We start from the raw sequence: 21,933 nt of genomic DNA, 5'->3' as shown, positions 1-21,933 counted from the left end.
GGGGCCATTTTATGCAGTAGTGCGAGGGAGGGGCCGAAGACTGGACCGCTCTCGAAATTCACCCCCAAGATGGCGGAAGCAGAGGCGAGTCACACCCCCAACAGCGTGTATTCAGCTGCCAGGGAGCCTGAGCAAGTAAGCGCCAAGGTGGTGGTAGAGAAAGGAGCGATAGAACCTAACAAATTAGGATTGAGGAACAGTCTATGTGCCCAGAAATTATTTACAGTGAAGGTTTAAAAAGCACAATTAAATGCAGTTCACACACTCGACATAGCCTAGAAGTGGTGGTAATGGCCCAGCAATGATGGTAATGGCCTAGCAGTGGTGGTAATGGCCTAGCAGTGGTGGTAATGGCCTAGCGGTGGTGGTAATGGCATAGCGGTTGTGGTAATGGTCTAGCGGTGGTGGTATTTGCCTAGCGGTGGTGGTAATGGCCTAGCAGTTGTAGTATTAGCCTACAAGTGGTGGTAATGGCCCAGCAGTGATGGTAATGGCCCAGCAGTGATGGTAATGGCCCAGCAGTGATGGTAATGGCCCAGCAGTGATGGTAATGGCCTAGCAGTGGTGGTAATAGCCTAGAAGTGGGGGTAATGGCCCAGCAATGATGGTAATGGCCTAGCGGTGGTGGTAATGGCCTAGCAGTGGTGGTAATGGCCTAGCAGTGGTGGTAATTGCCTAGTAGTGGTGGTAATGACCTAGGAGTGGTGGTAATGGCCTAGCAGTTGTAGTAATAGCCTACAAGTGGTGGTAATGGCCCAGCAGTGATGGTAATGGCACAGCAGTGATGGTAATGGCCTAGCAGTGGTGTCCCAATCTAATAAAGTTAGGAGAAAGTTGAACAGAGGTGCAAGGAGATAAAGTGATTTTCTTCTGAAAATAAAGCTACATTCAAGTTTGGAAGTCGACATAAGGGCTCTGGCATGCTGAGCTTATAATTGATCAAGAGAGAGGCGATGAGATAGAAACATCTAGAGAGCCTCATGCTATAAATGCTTCAGTGGCTATATAGACGTACCAGTGAAATATCGGGAGGACCTCTAGGCACTGAAACATTGGCAAACCCTTCCAAAAGATACCAGCAAAGAAGTCTGGTTTTTCAAAGCCCCCCTTGACTTACACAGTTCCTACACCGCACCTTCCACTGCATGCACTGGTTTTACGTACACACATACACTAAAAGGTAGGTGTATGACATGTATGAGATGTCGTGGCTAAAAAAATAGAGGACCCCAATGATAATCACCCATTGATTACATCCAACGATGTCAATGCTGATGACACACCCAGCTCTTCTGATCAGCCCTAACCTTGATTGATGGAATCTAAGAGATATATATCTTTGCACCTCAGTACTGATTTGAAGCGCATATAGGTACGCCAGGAATGAGGGTGCCACAAACGTTTGACTTGAAACCGGGATTCAAGAACTTGTGCGACTGCTGGATGCCACGTGTGCTAGTATCTCCTGCGTTCTGAGAACCAGGATCCCATCTAAATGCCAGGGTACCACACGGCCTGTGACCTGGAACCATCCACCTAAATCCTGGAACACACAGAGACAGTTGATCTCTTCAGTACTCTGCATATGTCACTTCAAATTTACTTATTGTTCCTATAATGACAAAGACAGAGATCACCGCGTAACATGTTCCTTCCATAAAAGGAATTAACGAACAAGAAGACTGGGAGAAAAGCTGAAAACACTTGCTAAGATTAATACTGGGAGGATTCCTTGGCAGTTATCCCCTAGGCATGAAGGGTGGGATTAAATAAAAGTGTTCGGAAAGAGTCTGTAAAAGGGATATCCAGAAAGTCCAACAAAAAATAACAGAATGCCTGCTTTCCTTGCATCCAAATTGCTGCTCTCCATCTTTAAATATTTTTGAGATGATCAACAATACTGCAGGCAACAAGCCATGTAGAAGGACCAGCGTACGCACAATTGTATTACGGTTGATATGTGAGTGGAAGAGCGCAAGCAGAGGCCAGTGGTCTGCATCTGACGCACTCTAAGTGGACTAGATAAGGACTGGGAGATGGTGCAGATACTTCAGAATTGAACCACTCGGACTATACTGGATGTGCCTGGGATCTTCTGGAGCAGCAAGGGGGCTGGACTGAAAGCACATTGAATGGACTCTAGTGGAACAAGACTGGTATGAGTGGCTGATAGCTCGGTGACCTTGAGTAGAAGTACTATGGCTTGAGTCAACTGGATGTGGTGTAGGCCAAAGGCCTGCAGTCAAAGGTTAGTGTTTGGGCTCTGATGGAACAGTAGCTCGAGCAGGGGCAGAAGGCCTCCAATCATAGCACCATGACTGCACTCCTTAATGAAACTGTGGTACAGTAGTGTAGCACAGGAGCAGGTGCCCGAGGCCTTGCTTTATCGCACAGTATCTGGGCTCTGTTGCAACAACTGGAACCGGAGCCTGAGACCTGCAATGAAAGCCATGCTGAGAAGTGCCCCTAAAGGCATGTGATGATTTTAATGTACTCTACAGGCACTGACATAGTATTATTACAGTTTGCCGGGTGGCATATATTCAGTAAGAGGGAAAATGTTCAATGCTAAATGACCTTGCTAAAGCTATGGTTCACATGTGCTAATACTTATGAATATCTCAAATGAAAGCGCTGTGTTCAACTACATTTTGCTACTTGGCCTGAATGGGGGTCCAGCAGGAGATGTCTCCAACATCTGGTAAGAAATGTTATGGAGAAAAGGGTATAAATGCTGTTCCCAACTATGGATGGGTAGAGACAGAAAGAGAAACCAGATGCTGAGGGGTATTCTGTTGGTCAGTACATGAGACTGAAGACCGTCAGGTCTGAAGCAGGTATGTGGGCTCTATTACACGGTTTGGCAACAAAACAGCAATACAACATGATGCCACAAGGCAAACAGAGGTTTTTAAAGTAATTGATTAAGTATATGAGACCAACAAAACGGAAAGCGTTACTTACCTGTATCCATTGGTTTGCCACTTGTAGTGCTGTCGATTCACATGCTGGGCTTACTCCTGCCATCTAGTGTTGGGATTCACATGCTGGGCATACTCCTGATATCTAGTGTTAGGATTCACATGCTGGGCATACTCCTGATATCTAGTGTTGGAATCACATGCTGGGCATACTCCTGATTTCTAGTGTTGGGGTTCACATGCTGGGCATACTCCTGCCATCTAGTGTTAGAATTCACATTCTGGGCATATTCCTGCCATCTAGTGTTGGGATCACATGCTGGGCATGCTCCAGCTTTCTAGTGTTGGATCACATGCTGGGCTTACTCCTGCTATCTAGTGTTGGGATCACATGCTGGGCATATTCCTGCTTTCTAATGTTGGGATCACATGCTGGGCATACTCCTGCTTTCTAATGTTGGGATCACATGCTGGGCATACTCCTGCTATCTAGTGTTGGCTGCGGATGTTGCTAGTTGTTTTTCTTTGAAGAACATTTTTCATGGTGACTCATGATACCTCCCCTGAAGCCCACATTGCACCAGCTCATAGAGTCCACTTTACATCGTGTTGTGAATAAACGTAGAGAAGCAAAGCTGCGAAGTTATGAGTATTGGCACATCTACAGCACTACAAGCTGCAAACAGATTGTTGCAGGAAATGTTTTCTGGTTACAGCAGTACATATTTGTCTAAAGCAGTGGCTTGAGAGCAGCAATGAAAGATATTTGGAACAAAGTTTTAGCAGAGTTTTACGGACCTGGGCTTCTTGTCAAGTATGAATGTCCACACAGTCAATACTTACTGAATGTCTGGATAGTAGAACCTGTAGAAGCTTTACATATGAATGCAAGAGGCATGTTGCCTAGGAAAGCCACAGGGGCTCTCTAAATGTGCTCTGGGTGCGCTTGGCTTTAGCATAGCAACCATGAATGCATTTGACAATCCACATGGCTAGGCCTGCGTTGGAAACTGGCTTTGCCAGGAAAGGCTGCTCTGAAGGTGCAAACAGCTGATTCATTTTAATGAAAGATTTACTACTATTGATGTAGTACATGAGGGTCTGTTAATATCTAATGTGTGCGAAGCCCATTTCTCAACCAACTGTTTCGGCAAAAGAAGAGTGTAAATAGTTTGATGAATACGGAATGGCAAGACAACCTATGGCAAGAGCGAGGGTGTGTTCTCAGCACAACCCCATCTTTGTGAACCTGGATAAACAGCTCCTTAACTATTGATGCTTGCAGTTGACTTACATTGTAAAAGGAAGTGATTGCTGTGAGGAAAGCCACTTTCCAGGAAAGGAACTACCCTGGGCTAGAGTCTAAGAGTTCAAACAGAGGCCCATAAGCCAAGTAATGACAATGTTGAGGTCCCAGTACAGCAACAGTGACATTCTTACTGGCATAACTCTTTCTTAGTCTCCCATAAAGGTTTTAACAAGAACTTGAATATGGACTGGCATTCCCTATTTTGAAGGCCTGTAGATACAGCCACTAGGTATACTTGTATGAGGTGTAGACTAGGCCTACCTTTTGTAAGTCCAATATGGTCTTGCACTGTGGCCCCTAAAAGCGGTTTGCGAAGACTAACAGTCATGGACAATTATGTTTCATTTAGCTGCATAAGATGCCTGTATAATGCGCTTACAGTCTCCTTTAAGATTTTGTATGCACTCCATGGATGCTGTACATAACCAAATTGTAAGACATAGGTACAGAATTACAACATTCACTGCCCTGAGATTGGAGGGCACAGCTAACCTTGATGCCATGTGAAGAGTCCCCGGAGGAGTGGTAGATTCTCAGGGGGATATACTGACATTTCCAGCAGTAGCGATCACTAAAGCTGTCTTGTCTTGCCCAGATGGACGTTATAAGCATTTGTGTCATTGGTGCTTGCATCATTCCCGTTTACATATGGAATGAATGTTAGTAGGGGAAAAGTATAAGCAACTATTTTTGACTAACTGTTCTATGGAGTGTTGCCCATGGTTTGAGGTTGTCGGGAGGTGAAGTTCTGAAATTGTGTTTTTTCATGTGTGGCGGAAAAGTCTACTGCTGTGGTCCACCAACAATGGAAGTATTGTTAAACCACTTAGGGCTTGATTTCCCATTAGTATGTTTGTTGGAACCTACTGTGGAACAGATATGCAAAGTTGTTGTCGAGTCCAGAGAGGTGTTCCACTAGGAGGAGGACCTGATGACCAATGGCCTTGTTCCATACGGTTTGTGCTAACTTGGACAAATGTGGGGAGCAGATATCTGCTTGTTTTTGTAGATAGCATCTGGCTGTAGTGTTTTCTGGACTCCTGCACTGAGTCACAGAAACACTTGCAATACCAGCTGAACCGCCATCAGTTCCAGTGAAGGTGATGTGCGGATGTTGTTGCTGTGGAGGCCATTGGTCCTGTGCTGCGAGCTGGCCCCCGTGTGCACCCAACCCTATGAGAGAAGCATTTGTGTTGACAGTCACTTGCAACTAGGGTCAAGAAATCACCTGCTCAGTAACAAGTTCTTGTGGTTCCTCCATTGCAGTTTGTGAGGTACACTGAGCTCCACCCACACTACACCTTCTCACTGCCCAGTTGTTTGTAACCATTGTCTCGCAAGGCACTCTCGAGCGGGTGCATGTGCACCATAATCCCGAATAGTTTAAGTATCCTTCTCACAATCAGTGGAACCAATGTCTGGTACAGGGGAAGCAGCCTTTGAAAGGCCATCACTCTTTGTAGCTGCTGTGGCTTTGTCGATCACTGTAGTGAGTTTAGCACCAAAGAAAAGTTAAATCTTTCGGTTTAAAAGGGGGGATTTTTGGCAATAATGGTGAACTCCAGTATCTGTAGGACTGAGAGGGCTTATTGAGCGTGAGTAAGGCATCATGCTCTGCTGCTGCTCATTAACAGCCAGTCGTCCACATATGTTGTGACGACAATTCACTGTGTGGCATTTGGCAAACTCTGACAGGGCTATCGTGACTCTGAATGCTAGAACTTTGATCAAATTATGAACTCCACTTAACACAAACCATAGGGCACAGTTAAATAAAAAAATTTGGGGACACCGGTGCCTGGTCTTGTGCACCTTTGGCCTTTCTGCCACTGTCGCCCTGGAAGCCTTGTCCGGTGCATAGTTTGGATGTTTGCCCCTAATGAAATGCTGTGCCTCGTGCAGAGGATGATGGATCCTGCCTGCTGACTTTGCTGCGCCAGCGTTTGATGTCCACAAAACCTTGACTGGTTTTGAAATGCTCCCATGGTCTTTGCCACATCTGCGTCTTTAATTTTTTTAAAGATGGAGTCAACTTTTGGCCCAAAAAGATGTTCCCTATCTAAAGGCAACCTGACAAGGTGCTGTTGCACCTCTGGTTGGAAACCCCAGACTAAAGACAAGACATGATGGCAGCATGGAATTCTGGTATTGGTTTCCCTTCATGCTGTATCAGCAGCATCTAGGAAGCACCTAATATTGGCTTTGGAAATTATTTTGTTTTTCCTAGTCCATCTCCTTTTCTCACATTTTATAAGTGTCAGGAAGGTGCTTTCCCCTTTGAGACCTATCATACCTTGATAGCAGCCCAGCACATACTGCATATACCACCATTGAATCTGGTGGGACATGACCACTAATATACATGGGGTCGTACAGTGCAGTTTTATACGTCTTTTCCACCCTAGGTGTGATGACCCATGCTTTGACTAGTTTTCCAGAGCGCATTTGAGCAAACTCTTTCACATTGGTAAAAACTGCACTGATCTCTCCTCCTTTGACAAAGTCTCAATGAAGAAGTCCTTCTCCTTCACTACACTGGCTGTGTCATCAGGTGGGGATGACTTCACCCGATATCGCTCTATAGATGGACCTCCTGATGGATCCAACATTATAATCTTGCAGCCTCAACCGTTCATTGTTATTGGGTATTCATACAGGTCTGGCTGATATGCAGTGAGGTTTTGGTTGCATCTAGAGGTATACATTGCTGGGGATGGTTACCAGGAATGGGAATGTGCTGCTGGTGGTAAGGGCTTTCTGGGCATTTTTCAGAATAGGATAAGAACTAAGGACCTATTAAGTTGCCTCCTCATATGTGAGGCAACTTTTCTTTGCTGTAGGTTTACCATTTGTAGGTGGCCGAGCCAGTATGTGTCAGAGACTGGATTGATATAAATTCTCCTGTGCATTAGATTAGGCTGCTCACCAACCCCTTCCTCTTAGGGTGGTTTGCATGGAGTCAAGGATGAGGCAGGTTTTGAGGCTGGCTCTGAATTCAACCTTTTTCTGAAGCAGGAAGCATACACTTCCAGGGCGGAGGATCTGTCTCTCAATGGTGTGTGTCGACCTCATGAGTGCAGAGGGTTTCCAGTGCCAATGCCCCTTTCAGTGCTAAGGTTCATCAGCAACATTCGGTGGCACTTATTGCTCTTTGAAGGAGGACTTGGACTAAAAGGATGGCTCTCTTAAGGACATACCTTTCCTGGAGCTGAGGCTCCATTTGAGATCGAACCCCAGAAGGAAGGATTCTCGGACTGTGATTTGTTAAAGACCCTAGTTGTAGTCTCTGTCCTAGATGTGGGTTTCGTCGAGAGCCCTGGAGAAAATTGTTCATCAAAGTCAAATAGAGGATATGTATTCTGGACTTCGCCCGCCATGAATTCCCCAACTACCGGATGCCCCACCCCTTATGCCATCTAAGTAAGTTTATTTGACATCTTTAATGCCCTGTCCAGACAGTGGCTCGGGAGAGAATCAGCACTATATTCCACAGTGTGCCCAACTTCTATCTTTTGGCAAACGTTCGTCTTCTTGCAAAGAAAATTTCTGCAAGCCAAACTTGTCATAGTGCCTTGGGAGACAGGGGTTACATTCTTGATGAGGGTCCAACTACAGGAGCTTGCTATTACAGTGGACGCAAAATGTAAAGCTGTGTTCTCCACACCCTCCCACCTCACAACCCATTCTAATACGACTTTGCCTTGGAATTTTGATCTGATTTGTCTCCAAAGTAGTTGCATGACATGCAAAGTTCTGTTGAAGTGGCCACTGGTCACATGAAGATCATGCATGTGAACGTTGTTTTCCTGGTGTCTTAATATCGAAATTCTCCAGGATCTCGTCTTCTGTTGCGCTACAATCCCAGAACTCTTGAAGGTATGTCCAAACCCGAAGGGGCAAAAAAAAAGCCAATGAAAGGTGGAGTCTTTGTCCTAGTGCATTGTGGGTTTCAGAAGCTGTATCTTGGAACCAGGAACTCTACTTCAAAGAAAAACAATTTGCAACATCCCCCTCCCCCCAAACACTGCATGGCAGAAGGGCACCCAGCAAGTGGTCTACAGCAGCACATACAGCAAACTTACTGTTTACATTCTATTCATTTTATTAATATTCATAATTGATCAGTTATCCATTATCAGGATGATAACAAGAATACACCTCATATATATTAGATTATGCGCTTAATAGACAATATTCTATAATAAGTGTGTGTGTGTCTGTATGTGTGTACAGTGATTCAGAACGTTTCAGGGTATGGCTCCACATTTATATCCCGTAAGAACTTCTCTGCTGAATTTAATACACCCTAATATTCCTATGAGTGCAGCCTAAAATAGGGTGTGGGAAATAACCTGCATGTTTTCCTTTTCTCCGCAGATTTCAAAATTATCCACACTACTCTGGTTTCTCAGGAAATCTACCAGGTGTTACCCAGAAAAAAGAGGAGGCTACAACAAAACTGGGACTTGGCCCTCCATTTTGCTTTAAGTTTATGTGAGCTTTATTCAGATGCTAACTCAGGTGAGGATGCTCATTTTAGAAGTCTGGTGGGAAACTGACATTTTGATCTGCAGATGCATGAACAAACCAAGCACCAGACACGAGTTTGGTAGTGATAACAAATCTTCCATTTTCTGGAAGAAGTTATAAATCAAGAGGACAATCCACATGTTTATTTTTCTCCATAATAGTATCACTAATGTAGAGAAAAATTGCACCATCGAACTTAGCACCTCCTGTAGGCCTTCAAGGACTCTCAGTCACTGCCTAAATCAAGCCTTTACAAAACCAAAGGAGGAATGGTGCACCCATAAACAAATAGAACGATGAGTCTTTGGGTCCATTAGAAAAATTCCTGCTTTATTCAAATCCAATATTCAAAGTTGTAAAATCCAAAGGTTAATAGCAGCCAACCAACGTGTGCACCTTCCATCTTTGGTTCTATCAAGATTTTCTCTGCTCTGCAGTAATACCAGACAACGGCTGGTATTGGGAGAGAAGTGCACTGTGTTGTATTATTTGAACTATATGTGAGGTGCAGTCGGCCATTGACTTTTTTTTCCCTTTTGCTAAATCAAGCCTTTGGTTTTTCAAAACAAGGTTGCCTTTTCTGCAAATCTGGAATCAGTTTCACTATTCACACTGTGGCCTTGAGTAATGTTGTGTAAAGAGCACCCAGATATAGCACTCAGCGTCAATTCCAACATAGCTCAAGAATGCTACACCACCCTGCTATGAGAGGTGGTACTGAGATCAGGAGAGGCAGCTGTGTGAACTCTCACTATTCTTTTTATGTTCCCTCACCTACACTAACAACAAAACCTCAAATAAGGTTTATATTACAGAGCCTGTCCAACAAAATACTTTGTCTGAGAAATGATGCTATGCCTTGATGAACTCCTTGTTTGTGGACAAAATACGTGGTGGGTGTCTGTGAACATTGTTCATATTAACGAATAAAGAGAGAACCAGGTCTACACAGAAAAGGGTCGCAAATTGGCGATTTTTGCTAAGTAACCTATATATATTCACACTGGCCGATTTGCAGGCAATGTTCAATTTCAGCAGCTCAAAATATATAACACACACACTCTCTCTCTCTCTCTCTCTCTCTCTCTCTCTCTCTCTCTCTCTATCTATCTCTCTCTCTCTCTCCCCTCCCCCCCCCCCCCCCCCCCCCCCCCCTTTAAAGGAACCGGTGCTGCTTAATTCGGGAACAAATCTGGGGGAGCAGCCAGAGGTCCACTTGACCACTGCATGCACCCCCTAAGGCCACCTGATACAAATTCCAAAAGGGGAACCTGTCCAAAGGGGACATTTTCACCTCTACAAATGGATTGTCTTCACCGCTAAAGAGCCATTAATTTATCAATGGTTTGCAATTGCGGCCACAACCATTGCTATATCTCATTCTGATTTGCAATTACACTCCTTCCTAACCACGTTTCAGAATGAGCTGGTAAACCAATTTAGCCTAAGGAATTTCCGAAACAGCAAAGCGGCTCAGAACTTCTGGCCCCCTAAAGAATAAAACAGTTATTTTTTTCAGAATATAAAAACTATTTAGCCTGGAGTGGATGTGAATGCCAATGGTTGCAATTGTGCACGCGGACTATTTTGGTTGCAAAAAAGAAAACACATGGGCGAGGTTGGGTGTATTGTTTTGAACCACAATCTTATTACTAACAGTTCATATTGAATGGGATGATTTCAGGGTTGGGTATGTACCGCTGCGTCTCACTCTGAGGCTGATCAGATTTACGGAATTGAAGCTACATAGATGGACAGCCTGGATTAGTCAAGGCATCTAGAATCTTCTCTCAAAACTGCCCTTTACTTGAGATGATGAAGTAATATGTTGGCACTTAGGCCAGGAAAAACATGAATTAACAAGCCTGAGTGGGCGAGGGTAGTCCTGGTCTTGAAAAATGGCTGAAAATAAAAACTGGCTTCTTTGCTGCATAATATTTTTTCTTCACTATGCATGAAATAGTTAACTCATGCCATGGATCCGATACCCCATCGATGGAATACTCCGCTTCCAGCTCCTCTGCACCCTCTTTTTGTAGAATCTGTGCAGGAGGCAGCATTGGGATCTTGACTGGTGACACACATGCTTCACTAAGAGAAGGACTAGCGGGGCGTGCTTAAATAAAGCAGACAAAAAGTAGTCCTTGACAACACAGTCGCAGAAGAGATGCATGTAAGTGGTTCGATGGCTGAAGAATTGGAGACCCACTGATGAGATAACCACAAACCAGATTCTTGTAAACATTACCAAGGCTATCTTCGATGAGGTAATGTTATCATTGTGGGTATCATCAACAAGGTGAAGACTTCAGTAGCAATGAGGTATTTCATCAAAGCATCATCAATGAGGAAAACTAAGCCGACCGCAGTTAGCCGAATGCTCACTGGGGACTAGGCCGTCAATGACATGCAATGGAAAGCGAGCCATAAACTCCATGTTAGCAAAAAAAGGACGTTTAATGGACTGGTCACTGGCAAAGGCGCAAATTAAGTGGGAAAGGGAGTTTTGGGAGCCTTTTTTGCCCTCGGTGGTAACAAATGATTCTTTTCAGAAGGGGCAACATGATTTAAACAAAGACAGTGTAAGTCCATTCCATAACAGTCACCCTTTTATCACCAGTAGTATATCATGCACATTTGTCATTTTTGGGGTATTTTCTGAAGCTGAAGCAGGGGTGCACTCTTGACTAAGCCTTATCGCAAGAAATATCCTCATACAGAGCAACATATTCGGTCTCTCAGTGTCTTTACTGTAAACCACTGACATACATGAGAATCCCATAGAATGGGTTTAGGACGAGATAGTAAATACACTCCCAAGAGCAGATCATCTGACAAAATCTGTTTAGAGGAGTTAAACAGTGATATTAGGTTTTGGCAGGAGTGTCAGGCACAACTAAGAGTTGAAAGTTACAAGTTGTTTGAAATAAATCTTTCCATGGCCCAGCTGCCCAGAGAAAAGTCCCAGAGTACAAAAAACTGCACTTGGGTGTGGGAATACATCAGAGAAAGACAATGAAACATCGGTCTCTGGAGGAGTAAATGACAAGATGACGGGATTTTTTAATCAAATACCAGTAAATGCTGAATAGAATAGAGGTATGTCAGACGATTCTCTCAAAGAAATTGAGGTATCATGATTCTAAGGGGAAAGGAGCTCTTGGCCGCTACTACACAAAGTCTGCTGTGGAGACCACACAACAAGATAGACGGGCTACGAACACTGTTAACTTAATTGTGGGGGATATATCTTAAGCCTGTGAATCTATAAAAGATTCTATGGGGCAGAAATTGTGCTCAGAGATTTAAGTCTTTAAGCAGTTTCGTTTCATTATAGTGTGCACCTCTGTGCAAAGTCCATGTCTTCACCTGCCTCAGACCTCTCTTGCATAAGCATACAAACACACAACTTCAGTCAGGTTCAAGTCATACCACATACACTGCGAGAGAACACCGACAGCTGCCTGAACCATACATGTTTTAATCCGCCAGTTACATTCTTCTGGCACTGCCGGAAGCACTCACCTCATCCGACTCATCTGACAGGGTCCTCAGTAGAATGGGAAAGAGGCTGTCTGTGTGCCGGAACATCTGAAACAAAAGAAGAGGCGAAACAGTCAGTCTTTAGCTTGAAGCCTGGGCAAACTGATCCTAAGGAGGGATACACTCAGGGCTGCAGCTACAGTGGAGTCAGGCACGCCCACAATGCAACCGGAAGCAGGCTTGATCATGCTTCCAAACAAAAGCTGAGCTCAGGTCAACCCTCCCCTGCCCTCTGAAAGAGATCTGCATCAAGCTGACACTGCAGTGCTGTAGGGCCATCTACAAAAAGGAGTGAGCTGCGGGAATAACCATAGTGCTGCATAAGTCACTGTGATGTAGGCAATAATGAAATGAATCTGTCAAATCTCCCTTAGGCCTGGCTTGACAACGCAGCTATCGCCAGGCTTAAGAGATCAAAAGAAAACTGCATTGGACTGGTGACACGTTGGGCGCTCCTGCCAAAGAACTGCTTGTATTGCACGCCTATTGGCTTAAGACAGGGTGTTCCATCTCCTTTAATTAATTATTGACTCTTGTGATTTTGATCATATTTGTTGATGAGATGTCATGTTGGCTGTGCATATTTAGCTGTTGCCGGCCCACGGGAGGGGGTCTAACCTGCATGGTGGTCATTAAGGACAGCGGCAAAGCAGGTGCCCTGCGGTAACGCCTGCACCTTCTGCTGCATCCTCTCAGATTTGACCAGGGAGCATTGCCCTGTGGCTTCATGCAGCAGTGCGCGTGATGCTGTCCTCTTTGGCATGGCTATGCCAGCGGCCATACCTACAGTGGCACTCATAGCCTGCAGCCCTGCAGGGTTGGCTACGGCAAGGCTGACTTCAAAAAGCAGCCTGGGACCAGTCCCGCTTTGTGGCCTGTCCTGGGAGCATTACTCAACCTAAGGCCTGGCTCAGGAGCCAACCACATAGAGAACGCAGCGGCACCTAGGCCTGGAGTACAGCAGGAGGTGCTCCCCAGGCTTGGAAGCTATGTATCACGAGGTGCGTGCCCTGCACCGCACCTACTCCCCCCATAGGCACCACGGCAACTGTTTGCCCCTGGCGTCAAGCAACGAACAAGTGTAGCGAATGAGCCATGCCCATTCAGCAGGGGGTATGTAGCACACAGTGCATTTTGCAACAGTTGCAAATGTATTACCAAAGCATGGGGGGCGTGGTAGCACACAGTCATCTACAGGCATCCCATATTCCATTGTAATGGCTACTACATTTGCAGAGACATGCAGTTTTACAGATAAACCTATATAGGACACAATCAGTAGATAAGGTGTGGGGCTTCAGTGAATATTTATCATTTGCACATCACCAAGTGAAGTGTCTTGATTTGTTTTGATCTATTAACATCTTTGGTCCCATCACACTTCAAAGCTGCATTAAATGTGCTCCGTTTGCGCTATCTAGGAGTATTTAAATCGTGTTGTGTGTTAGAAACAAATAAGACATTCTAGTGCCTTTCATTTCTTACTTCCTGAACCCCAGCGTTGATTGTCACATAGTTCACTTTACAAAAGCCTCTCACTTTGCACTCACAGAAAGAACAGTAAATACAAATCTCCAAATTAAAACACCAGAAATTTGTCAGAAGACTTAGCCTGACATTTGAACCCTGTCTTTGAACACACAGCAAACGTGACCAGATAAAATCAAAATGTAAAGGCATCTTTATTGTGCACTCACATTTTGAACTCCAGCATGATTATTCTGGGTGCGCGGCACCCGGCACCATTACTCCCAGCGCCTTTGACTGTACAGCACACAATCAAAGTGGGAGAAGTATCAAAGCATGATGTGTCTCCAGGAAGGGGCCACTTCCAGTACAAAATGTAGGCCATGCAGGGAGAGAGGAAAGCAGCAGCATCTCCCAGCAGATATGTCACTATTTTACTTTCTCATTCATGCAACACAGGGCTGCAGCTTTGTGTGAAAAGATAGTAAATCAGTGTTTAGCATAAAACAAGTGCTCTAAAATGTGCACTTTTAGTAATACACATCCAGACAGCACCTAGTGCCAACAGAGGTGCTCTGCTTTTCAGTGATCATCAGAAACAGACACTCATAACATATGGTCAAAGCTTAGGTGTTGTTCTCCAACTGATCCCTGTCTGATTGCTCAGTTGAAAAAACCTCGGAGACCATCCAGTCAGTAATTTTGGAGATTTGTAATACATCATTACGGGCAGGCACTGCCCCTAAACCTGGAAGGCTGCCAGTGTCACCCCTTGCTTAAAGAAGCACTTACCAAATCCACAAATAATGAAAACTATCCACCAATATCTTGGTTTCCCATAATGAGAAAAACTGTTGAAACTGTAGTGAATAAACAACTTGGCACCTATTTCGAAAGTGAATATCTGCTTCATCCAGCAGCCAGGCATTAGGCAGGGCCTTGGTAAGCAAACAGTACTAGCTTAGGCCACTAACGATATACATACTATTTTGTGTATGGGAGGTACAACAGCCCTCATACTGCTCAACCGGCAGCCATTTTTACAGGGTCTCCACTCGTTTCAGTTGAAACTGCTGGCAGGCGTAGGAACTGGTGATATCTGGAAATCAATCCCTATGGACCCAACATTGGTGGTCATCTGAGTTGAGCCATCTTCCTACATCGATCTTCTAGGCAAGAAATCTTGGGGTGGCCTTTGACTCCATTCCGTCCCTAATTGCACACATTAAGAAGGCCCTAGGCACCTTTATGCAACTAATGAAGATTATACAGAAAATTCTACCTCTCCTTCCTTTTTGGAAAATAACCATCATTGGAGCATTGATTCTGTCACGTTTGGATACAAGAACTCTACAAAAAGTTGCAAGCAGTCCAAAATGCTGCAGCCAGAATCGTTCTCGTTTGAGCCTGAGAACTTTCGTTGTAGACCACTTCTGCAAATTGCACTGGCTCCTGGATCACAAAAGATGACTTTATAAAGCGTTATGCTTGTGTCATAAGGCAATTCGTAGCCACAGCACAGGCAGCTACACGACTTCGCTCTGCTCTAGACATACCCTGAATAGAACTCTAAGATCCGCTTCAAAATATCAACTCTCTATCCTTAGACTTAAAAATATCTAGAGTTGGAGTGCGGATGCTCATAGTTGGAGTGTGGATGCTCATAGTTGGAGTTGGGATGCTCATAGTTGAAGTACGGATGCTCATAGTTGGAGCGCGGATGCTCTTTGTTGGAGCGCGGATGCTCATAGTTGGAGTGTGGATGCTCATAGTTGAAGTGCGGATGCTCTTAGTTGGAGTGCGGATGCTCTTAGTTGGAGTGCGGATGCTCTTTGTAATTACTCTAGAGCCTTGGAACTTGATGCAGTTACATCTAAATTTCACTAAGTTTAAAGACAGCAAAATACATTTCTGTTCGATTATGAGACGTGAAGATAATTACCCTCTTTGTCCCTTATGTAAATTTTCTTTAGGCCTCATGAGCTCAGTTTCAGGAGCATCACGATACCTCTTCTTTCTATCCTGTGCCACATGAAAGATTGTGCTGTTTATGGTACCACCAATTCCAGATTGAGGTATGCCAATGCTTGGCACCTTGGCCTTCTGAGTCCGCTATCTACAAGCTTCAAGGAGTTCAGAATATGACAGCATGACTTGTCAAGAAGTTTCTTTTCTTGCTTCATCTATTTGGAATGCACACTATTCTGGGCCATGCAAAATAGAGGACCATTCATTGTTTAGGAAGGCTCTTAAAATTCCTCTATTTTATTGATTACCTTCATATCTTTTCTGATGCTGTTAGTTCTTCGCCAAGATGCCTGGTGGTATTTGTTGCAATTTGTAGTAACAACTCAACTCATATCTTGCATATATACGGTTTCAATTTATGTAGCGGGTGCCCTCAAGCATTAAACGCAGGGCTGGTGGCAACTTTAGTAGAAATGATGGGTTGTGGATTGATTTTTTGTTATAGAGCATTGTCACTTGAGGGACAGCTCAGGTGTCTGGTGCCTGGCCTACAGTCAGACTGAGAGATAGCTCAGCTATGTGAAGGCTGAACATACAATTTATATCTAACCAGCCATACCCCTTTCACTTAAAAACAAACACCTCTATGATCAGTTTCTCAGAGTGCATAGCAAGACAGATGTAGAATGTGCTTGAACATATGGCTTGTTTGGCTTTTCTCCGGGATGGTGACTATGCAGAGGCTCTCCTTGTAGAAGCATTGCATCGTTGTGTCCTGCCTCTTCAAACTAGCGCAGTGTGGCAGCAAAATGCTTAATTCTTCCTTCACACTAAGCCTGGGTCTGTCCAAAGCAGCTTAAGTCTGATAATGTGTATGACAGATTGCCAATGAAAAAGCATTGCACAATGGAATCATTACCATATGCACCGCTTCTTGCAGTGTGACCACACAAACTGGTAACCATGCTGCCTGCCTGGTGTCTCTCTAGTGCCCCATTCAAGGGTGTCCCTTTCACGACTCAGACCCAGCTAATTACTGTAATTAGTAAAGACATTTAGGAACAATCATTATAGAGATTATGTTTATTCTTCTCACAGGAATTTGGGGGGAATTCTTTAAAATAAATGCATTTTACAGTGCACATTGCCCTTGGAGTATTTAATAACAACATTGATAGATTAGTGGATTTGACACGTTTAGAACAGAATTGAAAGCATGTTTTTATTATTACAGCATATGCTATTACGAGGCATAGGTTTGTTTCCGTTGGAGTGACACACACTCTGTGTTTTCTGAACACTGAAGGAATACTTGTATATTTTTGTACACTGGAGCACCACTCCTTGCAAAGTTATTTGAAGGCAACCACATTGTTGCCATTTCTTTGGGCCATGTGGCTTCCTGCATGGATGCAGCTCAGTCATGTCACTCATCGGAGGACTGCTAGATGTGGGGTGCTTTTTAACTTTGATTTAGAATAGCACAGAATCCTGGCAGGGTAATTAGCATGTGATAATATTGCCAACTGACTGACACTTATTCCATCACAGAAGTAATGAAAGCTGCATTAGGAGTCAAGCCCATGACTTGCCAGCCACACATCCCAAAATGAAGTGCGTAAACCCCCTAGCTCAATATTCTGAAACCTGTATACACGAGTGTGACCTCAGTCAAGCATATGTTGCAATGTTCCTATGAACAAACTGAAAATGTACCTTTGTCAGCAGTCAGGGAGCAGCGCCTTCTATTTAAAAATGTTCCATGAGCTCAAAGGATATTTTGAAGTATTGACAAAAATGGTTGCCTTGAAACAACTCTGTGCAAACTGGTTCTAAAGTACTCTGTATTGAAATCTGTAGACTCTGCAATTTGGTTACCCAATCACGCATTCGCCTTTTTAAAGATCGGACACTAGCCTATTACACATTATTGAATTCACTAAGACATGTTAGTTGTACTCCTATCAGGTTTGACCAATGAGTTTAAAATCCACAATTTGTCACTATTTTCTTGTATTGGCTGGAAGGATAGCTCCGCCCCATGGGCTGAAGGGCTAGCTTCGACTCTGGTGACCTGTAAGCCCCACTGAAGTTCAGGTCTAGTAGCACCCCTGCCTTTGTACTGCTCGCCCCAGACAGGAGTAGCCCCTTGCCTGGCCACTGCAGCTAAGCATCTCAGACGCGGGCCACGCACGGAAGGGCTACTACCTTAAGGAAAGCAACGTGCCACTAGTTACACCGTGCACCTAACTGAGTGTGGGTCACGCCTTAGTGGGTGAATGCAGAAGGTGCCTGGGTGAGTACAGGCTCTTCTAGAGTGAGTAGAGCTGGCACAGTGCACCTAACTGAGTGTGGGTCACGCCTTAGTGGGTGAATGCAGAACGTGCCTGAGTGAGTGCAGGCTCTTCTAGAGTGAGTGGAGCTGGCACAGTGCACCTAACTGAGTGTGGGTCATGACTTAGTGGGTGAATGCAGAAGGTGCCTGGGTGAGTACAGGCTCTTCTAGAGTGAGTGGAGCTGGCACAGTGCACCTGAGTGTGGGTCACGCCTTAGTGGGTGAATGCAGAACGTGCCTGAGTGAGTACAGGCTCTTCTAGAGTGAGTGGAGCTGGCACAGTGCACCTAACTTATTGTGGGTCACGCCTTAGTGGGTGAATGCAGAAGGTGCCTGAGTGAGTGCAGGCTCTTCCAGAGTGAGTGGAGCTGGCACAGTGTGTCTGTATGAGTGTACAGTGGGCATTGCATCTAAGAGAATGCAGGGTACACCTGAGTGAGAGCAAGGTATGCCCAAGTGAGTGCAGGGAGAGGGCTGCATCTGTGTTGGTATCCTGGGAGTAGACTGCCTGTTTGAGTGTGAAAATAGATTTGAATCAGAAGTAGTGAATGATTAGGTAAGAGCTAGTGACTTTATCGCTTAGGTTTGCTTGGGGGTATACGTATGGCACTTGTAATGTCAGTTAAAGGATAATGGGATACCAAACTTTGCTTGAAAAGAATACTGATGGAAGTCTGACATAGGGTTACTGATACTGCACATTGACAACAAGCACAGCTATGGATAAACAGATACAGGAACACGGGGATATTGATAACGAAACTGGAATATTAGCACGGACATTGGTAAGTCCATTGCTTACACTGGAGCACAGATACACACTGTGAGGCATTATCACTGGGACAGGTATGCTTACACGAGGACAAAGACACTGCAATGGTAACTCTAGGATAACAAGGCAGAGATGTGGAGATGTGGGTATTGGCACTGACACATGGACACTGAAACTGGCAAAGGAACTCATATGGACATGGAGACATCAACACTCATATAGGGACATTGACAAACTAGTTACTTACCTCTGATAACGCTCTTTCTTCTGGATACTATGCCTAACTGCAGACTCCTCATCTTTTGAATATTTGGAAGAATTCACGGTGCACCTGCAGGTCAGTAGGTGTCACTGTGCGGCTCCATACTGCCCCTGAAGTGACCGAGCGGAGTATAACCGCCACCCCTGCAAACTGGTGTCAGTTTCTTATCTCCATCCCCTGTGGTGCCTTCAGGCGCATAGCGTATATCAATGTTTGGTGAGAGTGAGCTGTCAGCTGATCTATACCTTGGGACCATCTCAGATGTAAAAGAACGCATTCCACAGGATGGGGAGGAACTAGGACAGTGAGGAATGTGCAGTTAGAGTGTTCACTAGAAAGAGCATTACCAAAGATAGGTAGCTTGTTCTTCTGATGGATACTTCTTACTACAAAGTTCTCATCTTTTGAACACATACCAAAGCAGTACCTTTCGGAGGTGAAGGCCTGTGAAATAAGATTTTGGGCCCGATTACAATCTTGGCAGTCTTCCTGCCATCCCGCAGCGGCCCCAAGTACTTCGTTGAGTCGACGGTCTCTCGCCTGCCCTAATTAGATGTCACCACGGATCCAGCAGCGATGTTTCTGAAGGCGGGGGCCCAGCACGGGATGCGGTCAACAATTTTAAAATATTTTTTCATATGTGTTGATGCAGGTGCACATTTTGACTAAATAAGGGTAAAATGTACACAAACGCATATTACATGTGAAAAAATAACTTGTACAAGTACTTTTCCTTTGCTGGAGTGCGGACCATATATACCCAGCCCAATCAATGAAAGAAAAGTGCGGAACTGACTTACCTGGATTTCAGCGCCAACGTGGTCATTTTCTTCATGGTCAAGTTACTGCTGTGAATCAGGGCCCTGGACAAAGGGGTCTACCTCGGTGACTGAAGGGAGAAGAAGGAAAAGGGTGAGTTTGCACCCTATTTCCTTCGATTCCATCGACTCAAAGCAGGCGGTCTCCTCGCCACATTCAGCTCAAAGGGAAGGCACTTCACAATCCGGACGGCGGAACCTTGTGTGTACCGCCCTCTGACAGCTGCTTTCACCCATGCTGCCATCAAGGCGGTCGGCGAATGGCTGGCAGAATAGTCGGGACTCCAGTGGTCTTTTGTTCAGCAACGCTAACATCGTAATACAGTGGGTAGACCGCCAACTAGGCGCACTGCAATCCTCTGCCGTTTTGATGGCGGGACCCTTCCACTAAGATCGCAATCAGGCCCTTAACCAAAAATTCCTGCAAGACTGAAAAGCAGAAGTGATCCTCCCACCGTACATGGATGTTAAGGTAATAGTGCTTCATAAACATATGAACTGACACCCATGCCATATCTTGGCTGATGTCAAGAAAAAGTCTTCCCCATGTCAGCATCATCGTTGTCCCTTGGCTCGGGCAAAATGAGCCTAGCCCTCAGTCTTTTCGGGGGGAGTTGCTTCCTGGCCCGGGTATAGCTGATTTTGATGCAGGGAGCTATCAATCTTGACAGGGTCCTCTTCTGCACTGCCTTACCCTTTTTTGCCCCCGAAAACCTGGTAAAGAGCTGAAAGTCCAACAAGTGTTCTTTTGTGAAATCGAAGCAAAAACTCTAAAGAACAAGTTACTTACCTTTGGTAACGATATATCTGTAAGGAACATATATTTATTATGGATTCCTTACCTTAGAATTACCCCCAGGGGTTAGAGTGGATTCGGAGAATTTTTAATCAGCAGTACTCCTGCGCATCGGTAGGTGGCGTCGGTCGACTCTGCATTTGTCGTTGGCGTTGTGATCGCCGGAATGAATTAGCGGTATCTACTTAGACGCCGGCCCTGCGCGCTGACGTCAGTTCTTTACACGACATTCCACAGCAGAAGTACAGAGCCATGCAAGACACTGACGACTGGTGCATAAAACTAGGGCCCTGAAAGGGAGTCCCCTGCCCTAGACGTCAGTTCGCAGAACAGGGAGGATGTGTGGGGCGGTAAGGAATCCATAACTATTATATGTAACATATATATCGTTACCGAGGGTAAGTAACTTGTTCAACTGAAAGACACTATTAGTTATGAATTCCTTACCATCGATACCCCAGCAATACCATCCCCGGAGGTGGGTCTGGAACCAAGTTCTCACCAGGAAGTCCTGAAGAACAGAGCGGCCAAAGAAGCAGTCTCTCCGGACTTGGCTGTCCAGGCAGTAATGTTTAGTGAACGTGTGCAATGAAGCCCACGTGGCTGCCTGGCAGATGTCATGAAGGGGGACTTCACGTCCCAGGGCAGTAGTGGCTGCTGTCGCCCTGGTGGAATGTGCGCGCAACCCTACTGGAGGTTCCTTTTTCGCCAAGGAATAACACATTTTAATGCAAAGAACAATCAATCGAGAGATGGTTCGTTTTTGCACCGCCTGACCTTTCTTGGCACCCAAATAGCCAACAAAGAGCTGATCATCCATCCGGAATTGTTTTGTGAAATCAAGATAAAATGAGAGCTCACGTTTTGGATCCAGATGGTGGAGCCTCTCCTCCTCTTTAGAAGGATGCGGGGGCGGGAAGAAGCTGGGCAAAGTGATGGTCTGTCCTATGTGGAAAGAGGTAACCAGTTTGGGAAGAAAAGAAGGCCGAGTTTGAACGACAACCTTGTCTGGATGAACAGCAAGTAAAGGAGGCTTAGAAGAAAGAGACTGAAGCTCACTCACCCTGCGTGCAGAGGTCATGGCAACCAGAAAAGCAGTCTTTAAGGTCAAGAGCCTGAGAGGACAATTAAGTAGCGGCTCGAAGGGAGCGCACACAAGGTAAAGTCAGAACAAGGTTAAAGTCCCACTGGGGCATTACGAAAGGAATGGGA

The 21,933-nt window shown here is 45.1% G+C and overlaps 1 protein-coding gene across 4 annotated transcripts in view; it reads right to left on the bottom strand.

Annotated features, from left to right (window-relative positions):
- Positions 1–21,933, bottom strand: part of VAC14 (VAC14 component of PIKFYVE complex) — a 1,500,963-nt gene that overhangs the window by 811,395 nt on the left and 667,635 nt on the right. For all 4 annotated transcript variants that reach the window (XM_085639779.1, XM_085639781.1, XM_085639778.1 and 1 more), the window contains exon 13: positions 12,286–12,351. In XM_085639779.1, coding sequence (XP_085495905.1) covers positions 12,286–12,351 — 66 coding nt within the window. The remainder of the gene's footprint in view (positions 1–12,285; positions 12,352–21,933) is intronic.

This window comes from Triturus cristatus, chromosome 12, assembly GCF_964204655.1.
Source record: "Triturus cristatus chromosome 12, aTriCri1.1, whole genome shotgun sequence".
NCBI classification, from domain to species: Eukaryota; Metazoa; Chordata; class Amphibia; order Caudata; family Salamandridae; genus Triturus; species Triturus cristatus.
This window is presented reverse-complemented; position numbering and strand designations above follow the sequence as displayed.